Source organism: Meleagris gallopavo, chromosome 28 (genome assembly GCF_000146605.3).
Source record: "Meleagris gallopavo isolate NT-WF06-2002-E0010 breed Aviagen turkey brand Nicholas breeding stock chromosome 28, Turkey_5.1, whole genome shotgun sequence".
Taxonomy (NCBI): domain Eukaryota; kingdom Metazoa; phylum Chordata; class Aves; order Galliformes; family Phasianidae; genus Meleagris; species Meleagris gallopavo.
The window spans coordinates 4860681-4870362 of NC_015038.2; the positions used below are offsets into that span (position 1 = coordinate 4860681).

At 56.3% G+C, this 9682-nt stretch overlaps 1 protein-coding gene across 1 annotated transcript; it reads right to left on the bottom strand.

Annotated features, from left to right (window-relative positions):
- Nucleotides 1-1123: 1123 nt before the first annotated feature.
- FMOD (fibromodulin) lies at nt 1124-7990 on the bottom strand. Its single transcript, XM_010724415.3, has 3 exons — nt 7682-7990; nt 4532-5542; nt 1124-2607 (listed from the first exon to the last, which is right to left on the bottom strand). Exons 2-3 carry the CDS (start codon nt 5520-5522, stop codon nt 2456-2458), a joined length of 1143 nt encoding a protein of 380 aa, XP_010722717.1. The 5' UTR covers nt 5523-5542; nt 7682-7990; the 3' UTR covers nt 1124-2455.
- Between the last annotated feature and the right edge of the window lie 1692 nt (nt 7991-9682).

A 9682-nucleotide genomic window follows, 5' to 3' on the forward strand; every position in this document is an offset into this window, starting at 1 on the left:
GCGAGCCCCCATCCTGCTGTCCCCTTCACAGCAACACGGCGCTGATTGGGCGCCAGCGGGCTCGCAGGACCAATGGGATCTCCCACTTTTTGGGGGGAGGGGGGAGAAGTGGGGTAGAGCGGAGGAGGAGGAGCGCGCAGCCCCCCTGCCCTTCGTTCCCCCCTCCCCGCTGATACCGAGGCGCGACTGCGGCCGCCCCGCCGGGAAGGACGGAGCGTCCCCTCGGGGCAGCTCGGCACGAGCCGTGCGTGAGCTCTGCGCGGCCTCGTCTCCCCACTCGTGTCCATTTGTCCCTGCAGGGGCTGTGACTCCGGGGGGCAGCGATGGCGTGCGGAGGAGATGGAGCCTGGGTGAGCGAAGTGGGGCCGGAGCGCCTCTCCCGCTGCCCGACGGCCGCAGCCCAGAAAGCCAACCGTATCCTGGGTGCGTCCAAAGCAGCGCGGCCAGCAGGGCCGGTAGGGGGATCTGCCCCTCTGCTCTGCATTGAGACCTCACCTGGAGCACTGGGACCAGACAGGGAGTCCTCAGCTCAGGAGGGACGTGGAGCTGTTGGAGCACATCCAGAGGAGGGCCACAGAAGTGATCCCAGGGGTGGGACACTGCCCTGCAAGGACAGGCTGAGAGCTGGGGCTGTGCAGCATGGAGAAGAGAAGGCTGTGGGGAGATCTGAGAGTGGCCTTCAGTATCTAGAGGGGCTGTAAGAAAGAGGGGTCAGACTCTATATAGTTGGGTCTGTGTGATAGGACAAGGGGAAATGGTTTCAAACTAAAAGAGAGGAGGTTTAGGTTGGATATAAAAACAAAGTCTTTTTCAGTCAGGGCGGTGAGGCACTGCACAGGCTGCCCAGAGAGGTGGTGATGTCCCATCCCCAGAGACCCCCAAGGGCAGGGATGGGGCTGTGAGCACTGATGGAGCTGTGGGTGTCCCTGTGCTCCGCAGGGCGTGGGACCGGATGGCCTTGAGGGATCCCTTCCAACTCCAACACTCCAAGATTCTACGAACCCCGCAGTGCATTGCAGTGCCTGCAGCAGCCACCAGACGGCCGATGCACAGCGCAGCATTATCACAGGGTCTGAGCTGCGAGCGGCTCCACGCGGTGCTGGGGTTCCTCAAACACATTTTGTGCAGTTACAGAAAGGGCTTTATTCGTCGGTACGACATCTACAGTTCATGCGCCGGTGATAGTGCAGGTTTTTTTGTTTTTTGTTTTGTTTTTGGTTTTTTTTTGTTTTGTTTTGTTTCTATAATGTTAGCATGCAATTTAAATGCAGAGGGTCTGGATGACCTCTTCGGCTTTGCAGGTCATCTTCAAAGCTCAGCTGCCCCTTTGGTTCTCAGTAGCCTGTCCAAGGAACCAAGTGGGTGTTTCGGCTCTCGATAAATCGAGATGTGCTGCCCATGCAGACATTACTGCTGCATCGTTTATTCTTAATGGGAGAGCCCAATTCCCTGGGCGGGAAGCCCAGAGCTGTGCCAGCAGGTGGGAGGGGTGGGAGAAGGGAGATCCTGCAGCATGGGTGAGTACAGGAATCAGGCACCAGGATTTTGGGAGCAGTGAAGCCCTCCCCTGTTAAACCCAGGTGGGTCCCACCTGGTTCGAAACCTCACCTGCTGTGGGGCTGCTCTCCCTAAGCTGGGGCAGCTGCAGCTGAGTGGCACACAGCAATGGGGTAGTGTTGGAAGAGTGAGAGGACACCGCTGTGTGCAGACCCAGAATGTGGCCCAGTTGCTCTCACGGCAGCACCTGGTGCCTGGGCAGGGACAGCAGGGACAGAGGGCTGCTCCTGGCATGGACCCGGAGCTCTGTGGGGTGTCGGCACTGCAATGTGCCCATCTCTCGGCCCCAGTCCTGTCCCAAAACCTAGGGAGGTGTGAGAGTCCCTCTGGCCATGGCTGCTCCTCTAAGAGTTTCTCTCTGACCTCAGCAGCTGGAGGCTGCTGGGCAGCAGCAGGAAAGGTTTCTTTCCTCTTGGCTTGATGTTTGGAGCAGGAAGCTTCAGGGAAAGGTGGGAAAGTAAGGATAAAGATTTGATTATTCCCATCCTAGAGAGAGAGATGCTGGTGGTTGGGAAATCTGTAACCCTTTACCTGATGAGCTCCAAGCAATCACCAAACCCTTGCCCAGGGGGAGCCACCGGGGTGGTTCTGCAGGACCCACATCTGGAGCCGAACGCTTAGCACCACATTTTGGAGATGGAATGAGTTCTCCTCCTTCCCCACTGCCTCCTGCATGGACCGGGGCATGGCTACATGGGGTCTGTGAGGCTGGAGAGACGGGGGGAGGGGAGGGATTTAGGGATGAGCAGATCCTGCCCCCCTGTGTGGGCTAGCATTGGAGCATCCTTATTGTACTATTGCAGAAGCCAAGTCAAACTGTCAAGCTGCATTAAAATAGGAGTGAGTGTCTCCCTGGGAAGGAGGGAGCAGAGTCCTGAGGAGCAGGGCTGGCAGCAGGCTAGATCTCGATGACGGTGGCACGCCGCAGGCACAGCGGGGCATCAGGGGGCATTGCGTTGCGCTTGATCTCATTCCCATCCAACCGCAGCACCTGGAGCCGGGAGTAGTTCATCACATCCACGACAGTGCAGAAACTGCTGATGGAGAATTCTGTAGGGGAAGGAAAGCTGTCAGGGCCCCGTTCTGCAGTGGGTCAGAGAGTGCCCAGCTGACGCAGGTCGAGCAGGAGAACAATGATCACAACCCTAAATTAGCAATTTACAGCTAAATTGGACTCCACGCCTTTCCATCCTAAACCAGCAGAGCAGTTGGCGCTTCCAGCTGGAGTGCAAAGCAGCGCTGAGGCTGTGCATGCTCAGGGCTTTGGGAGCTGTGGCTTTGCCCAGCACAGCTGGAGTCCTGGTAGGATAAAAGAACAGAGCTGGGTGGTGTCAGACAAAAACCATCACTTTTCAGAGGGAACGGCCATTGCAGTTCATGAGTCGTCCCATGCTGCAGCATCCAGACCCTCTGGCACCGATGGGGAGCGGGACCACCCAGGCACTGTGTCTGTGGGAGGAGGTCCCCGTCCCATCCGTGTTCCCTCTCCTCTCTCTGCCACCCACTGCTATCTGCAGCTCTCAGGCCCATCCCTCCCTGGCTCTGCAGGGGGGATACGGAACAAATCTCGTCTTTGTGTGGGACTTAGGAGAGAAATGGCCGCCTAGGGGGCAGCAAAGCTCCAGGCCGAGAGCTTCTGGAGAAGGCTCTGGGGCGCACTGGGGTGCGCAGCCCTCAGCCCAAACTCTCACCGTCCGCGCTCAGCCTGTGCTCCTCAGGGGCTGTGCAGCTCCGCGCTGTCTGAAGCAGCCTGGGAGGAGAGGCGGGGGGACGGGGGGTTGGTGGCAGGAGGGGGCACGTGGAGGGCAGCAGCGTCTCCTGGGGGGCTGCACAGCACCCAGATGTGATGCGAGTGCCCACTCTCCACCGAAGGGCACACGGGGCTTCAGAGGTCTGCTGCAAATCTGGAGCAGAGCTTCGGACAAGCGTGGAAAGCCCACAGTGGTTTCATGGCATTTGTGGGCAGACATTAACAGCTACAAATGTTGAAAGCAAACATTTGGGAATCTGTTCTTGTTTTTGTGTTTCTGTCAGTTCCTCAGTATGGGGTTGTTTCCCCTGCAACAACTGATGGCTGCGCCGGTGCAGAAGCACTGCTCCTGGAGGGTTCTGCCCTCAGCCCTGCCAGGTGAGAAGCAAGCGGGGATTTTTCCAGCAGATGCAGTTTGCTTGCTGTTCTAATTATTATTATTTTGCAGACAGTAACCATTCCTTTTGTGTGTATGTGTGAGTGTGTATTAAATAGAGTGAATGTTAGTCCTGGCAGAAGATGCTCTAAAAACTAAAAGCTGTTGCCTGTCACAACTCTGGTGAGGACGTACCCATCAGCTGCAGGCAGTGGCTACTGGGGAGGTCTGGGGGTTTCCAGGGGCTGGGGGAGGGATGGGGATCATCAGGGCCACCTCTGCCAGATGGGGAAGGACCAGAGTCACATCTCCTGTGGATTGCTGAAGGCTTGAGAATAAACTGGAGGTGTCAGACTGGGAGAGCTGCAGCTGGAGAGCTCAGGGCATCCTGCCGAGGAGGGCAGAGGAGCTGCAGGGAGATGTGCCGGCCCCAGTGCTGCAGACCACTGAGCACTGCAGGGTTTGCCTGGAGCCGCACACTAGCCCTGTCAAGGGTGATGCCTGTTCCCATGTTCAGTGACCCTCCCAGCTCTCTTGGTAACCCTTCATCCTTGGAGGCCCCTCCCCAGCTTGTGCATCAGCCTCTACCCACGATTCTGGCATGTCCAGCCAGAAGATGCTCAATAAAACCAAAGCAATGTCTCTGTGCATCACACAGGAGATCTCAGAGCTCGCAATAGATCAAGTAGCTTTCCTGCCTTGCAGCCTTGCACCGAGGAGGTCAGAGATCTGCCAAATTCCAGTGTCCTGCTCAAACCGCTCCCTGGGCAGCCTCCTGCTGGGCAGCACAGTTCCCACCTCCCCACCTCCACATCCCCACCACACGTGACTGACATGCGTCTGCTCACCGTTGATTTGGTTCCCTTGAAGGTAGAGGTTCTCCAGGTTGGTGCTGACCCGGGGGATCTTCTGGAGCCGGTTGTAGGAGAGGTCCAGCTCGAGGATGCTGCTGCTGTTGAAAGTGTTGGTAGAGAGCCCTTGGTTTGTCAGGCTGTTGTGGGACATCCTTACATAGAGCAGCTTGGGAGACACCTTGAAATAGTCATCAGGGATCGTGTTGATGTAGTTGTACTCTAGGTAGAGCTGTTCCAGAGCCATCGGGAGCCCATCAGGGACTTTCCTGAGGTGGTTATAGCTCAGATCAGCGAGGATCAAGGACTTGAGCCCTTTGAGGGATGCTCCCATCTCAAAAATGTAGTTGTGGCTGAGGTACAGGGCAGTGAGGTTCTCCAGGCCCTCCAGAGCATTGGAGGGGACCTTGGAGATCTGATTGTAAGACAAGTGGAGCTCCCTCAGGGACCGAGGCAAGGGGCTGGGCATCTTGGTCAGGTTGTTGTTGTTCATGTACAGTCGCTCCAGGTTTTTCAGCTTGGCAAAGACCCTCTTGCCCATCTTCTCGCTGCTGATCTGGTTGTTGTGCAGTGCGAGCCACTCCAGCTCAGTGGCGTTATCGAAAGCTGCCTCCTGGATGGCGGTGATTTGGTTGTTCTGGAAGTAGACGTACTTCATCCGGGTGGGGACGAAGGGCAGATACCTCAGGTTGCGCGTGTCGCAGTACATGGCTGACGAGAAGTTGGGGGGACAGTCACACTCTTGGGGACATTGCCAGGATGAGGCCTGCTGAGCTTCAGGGATGGGCTCTGCCTCAGTGTCTGGGGCCGGGAGGTACGAGTAAACGTAGGGGCTGTTCTCATCCTCGTAGTAGGGCATGTAGTTGTAGGAGGACATCCGGGACTGCCGCATGTAGTACTGCAGCCATGCCAGGTCCTCCTCCTCATTGTACTGGCCCAGGGAGGCTCCGCAGAGCCCGGCGATGAGCAGGATGGTGACCCAATGCATGGTGCTGGCACTAAAGGGACCTGGGGGGGAACCAGCAGCAAAGTCAGGCCCAGTGCAGGGGTCGTAGATGGGTGAGCTGCTCCCTGCGGGCTGGGCTGAGTGGGTTTGGGTGGAATGGGTTGGGATGTGGAGCTGATGGCGCTTGGCAGCAGAGCCGATGAACTGGGATGACCTGAGGGAATCTTATTAAAACAAATGTGCTTTCCAGCATTTCCCTTTTTTGAAGTTACCTGACCTCCCCCTCTTTCGTCTCACACTTTCTAGAAACATTCTAGTGCCCGTTTTCTTGCCAGCTCTTTGCCCACTCTTGTTTCTGGGGAGAGGATGCCAACGGGGGCCCATTGTCAGAGTTGGTGCAAGGCCACAACTGTGCCTGCAGCATCCCAATTCGCCTCTGCTTGTCTATGCAGGAGGGAGGAGAAGGGACTCAACCGCCCTCCAAGCAGTGGGAGCTGCAGGAACAGGTTGCTGGAGCTCAAGGCATGTTTCGATGCAGCTATATTTATACTGTGCTTGCTGGCGACGTGAGTTGCTGTGGGTTTAATCCAGCTCTTCCCTCCCCCACAGACATGCTGGATGCTCACAGTGCATCACAGTCCCAAGACTGATGTAAATCCTGGTAAACAAGTTCTGCCTTATTTTGAACTGAAACCATTTTAGAGTTGTTTTCCCTCATCTCTTGTCCTGATGTGAATCAACTGTCACCTGCTGTCCCATCAAGGCCAGCAGGGACGTCCCCAGAGCTGCCGTTGGGACCTTGTTTATGGGAAGCAGTCTGTGTAGGGCTAGAGACCAGCTGGGAGCAGAGCTGGATGCTCAGCACTGCACAACAGCTCTGATGCCCCTTGGCTTGGTGTGGGCTTTGCTGCACTGTCTCAAGGCACTGCACTGCCAGAGGGAGAACACCAGTTATGGCTTCTTGTCCTTCCCTGAGCCTCATGGCTATGACAGCACGCAGAGCGAGGTGGCTTGAAATGCCTCCAGGAAATACTCTGAGTCGTGCTGCTTGGAGGGGGAGAGCGGGCTCCTGTACACGTGGCTGTGCTGCTGTGCATGGGGAAACCAAGCTGCATCCTCACTCTGACCCAGCTGGGAAAATGGTGAAAACAGCAGGTTTTGTGGTTTTCTCCTCCACCCGACCCCTGCAATGCTGGGGGCTGTCACCAGCCCTGCAGAGCTGTGATGGTAGAGCTGGCTGAGCTGGCTGTGCCTACTAGTCATTCCCAAGTTACATCCTTGGGGATCCATTCCCTCTTTCTCATCCAAACTGTGCTCCTGAGGAGCCAGCAGGATGGTGGTCCCCTGCCCTGGCACAGCAGTGAGGAGGGAATCGCTCACCCATCAGACAAAGAGGGCACAGCTCTGCCCAGGGCTGCCCCTGAGTGACCCTAGCAGGCTGCTCCTGCTGGAAGAAACCAGGGATTGAGACCAAACGAGGCAGGCACGACTCTTGTTTTCTCTTGCTCTGAGGGGCAGAGGAGCCATGGCCTTCCTGGCTGCTGCATGTGTGGCGGGATCTTGGCAGTTGCAGGAGAGTTTCTCCTCCTCCTTCTCCCTCCTGCTCCAGGGCACTCTGCCTGGTAAAACAGAGCTGTCTGCTCCGCTCTGGAGCTGCTGCCCTTTCCTGGGGTCCTTCTGTGTGGGGCAGAATGGATCCAGGACTCTCTGCCCCTTTCTCAGAGCCTCCTTCAGTCTGCCACCAGCCCTAATGCCTGTCCTCAGCAGCCACCCCTGCTCCATTTGAAGGCTGCTCTCCCCTCTCTGGAGCGTTCAGCCTCATTTTTGGGTGGCATCTGCACAATATCCATGCAGTCTTCCATCCTCCATTGTTCTCTGCTAGGGGGCCATGTGTCCCATCAGGGCCAGCTCGTTGCTCAGGGAGGGAGCAGGATTTAGAGCGAGTGGCATCGCAGGCATGACACAAGCAGCAGAAGATTTGGCAGAGCTGTGTGGGGCTGGGGGGGCTGCATGTGCTGTGGGTGTGTGGATCCCATGGCAAATATTTGGGGAGTTGCTGCTTGGGGCAGCAGCAGAAGAGGGCACGTTGGCACCCATGCTGTGCCACCCGTGTCGCTGGCATGTGCTCCGCGTGGCATAGCAGGGCTATGGAAATTGAGCTTTAAAAAAAAAAAAATCAATAAATATGGAGATGGACTTACCAAGCAGAGAGCCTCCTTTCCAAAGCCTCGCTGTGCTGCTCTGGGATCTCCTGTGTGTCAAGCAGCATGTGAGTGCGTCTCCCAGTGTGCAAGGACTGCTGCCCGCCCTAGATCCCAGATCAAACACTGTGCTTGCAGGTCACGGGCTGTGCAGGTTTTTTGGGAGTGACCTCCTAGCAGCAGACAGTTTGCAGGAGAGACTGAAGAGACCCTAACACAGCCTGGCGTTATAAATAACCTGCTTTTTCTTTCCTCCCTCTCTCTCTCTCCCTCCCGTCTTTTCTCATAGGAGTGTTGGCACTTTTCAGGCTCTCTCTGTTTAACGAGTTAGTGGAATCGGGGATGTTGTTTTTAAAAGGGCTGTTGTTAGGTCTCCTGTGTTTCTCATCAGGAAGTGATGAAGAAGCCTCTGGGCAGATGAAAAACTCCCTGATTTTGAGGTGCTGAGGATGTGATTTTTGGGGAGAAGTGACAAAGTAGCTGCAACTTTCGCAGTACTGAGGGAAGGGACGCTGTGCCTTCCCCAACTGCAGCCTGGGCTCCTTCCCCAGGAAACCTCCGTTTATGCAGACCTGTTATTAAATATTTAGGATAAACATTTCTGTGAACGATAAGGCTGCAGCATCCAAGGTAAATAAATTGCCTACCAAAGGGCCACTGTGACACTCGGAATTTCTCTTCAGCTTGAAAGGAGACAAGCTGGCATTTCTACTGCCTGTGCCCTCCCACCCAGGGCTGAGGGGTCCCCACTGAAGCTCCTGGGAAGGGGATCTGGGGTGGGGAACATGTTCTGGGTGACAGAACTGTGGACATGGCAACTTGCAGCACCTCCTTCTATGCAGTGCCCACTGCGTCCTGCAAAGCTGTGGAGTGCTGGGTGCTGATTCCTGGTCCCTGTCCCTGCACGCTTCAGCACTGGCCATAGCTCTCTGATGGCTGTTGAAGCATTTCTATCTGCAGGGAGAAGGAAAGAGGAGCCCTGACCGCCCATTGCCTGCTGCTCCATGCCCTGTTCCAGCAGCACATGTGGCTCTGCTGAGGAGCCTGCAGTTATTTAGTGAGCTTGGCAGGTGCCATGCTCCCTCTGGGCTTGCTTTCTCCTTGCTTCCCATTGATATTTCCCAGCCAAAACATCCTCTGCCCCTGGGGAGACTTGCAAAGATCCTTATCAATCTGTGTTCCTCACTGTAGGGAGGAGGAATGTGCGGGTGGTTCATGGACAGGTTTGTGAGGGACAAACTGTACAGTGGGGACTGTGCCAGGATGTGAGGCTGGGAAGGAAGAGCATGCCTGGAAAGCACAGCTCTCTGTGGTGCCGCAGGGAGAGTGCTGCTTGCTCCGGGGAGAGCAGCCTTCAAGTGGGGAAAGAGGATGAGGGGCTGTGCTGCCCCAAAGGAGGTAAAGAGGAAGCCCTCATCAAGTAGGGGGGGAGGGGGTGCTCTCTGAGCCTCCCCATGGGTTTCAATTGAGCTGACAGCACCTCTTTGTCCCTGTGGGGCACTGCCACTGCAGCTTGAGAAAGGGCTCACACCTTTGGTGTGTGTATGGGGGAGTCTGGGGGTGGTGCAGGGGGAAACCCCATTCAGAGGGCTCCTGCTGCCCCAGCCCCATTCCCGGGAAGGGCAGCCAGCAACATCTGCTGCTCGGTGCTTGGATGCTGTCAACAAGCACCACATCTCTGGCAGCTCTAGGTGTCCTGCTGGCCAGCAGCTCAGAGGCTTGCAAGGGGCTTGGATGTTTTTCTGGAAAAGCACCATGTCCGCAGCTAAGTTAGATAAGGAAGGCGGCCTCTCCACCTTCTGGAAGTCAAAAATACTTCTGACCCCGGGTGCATAGCCCTGGGGCAGGCTGTCCCACAGAGCCCTTGTGCTTGGCTGGCTCCGTACCCATGCTCACATCTCCCTTTTCCAGCCTAAACCAGAACAAAATGACATGCTGGAGCTCAGTTTCAGTGTTCCCCACCATTACCAGGGCTTTCTGCCTGATCATCCTGCCCAGCTC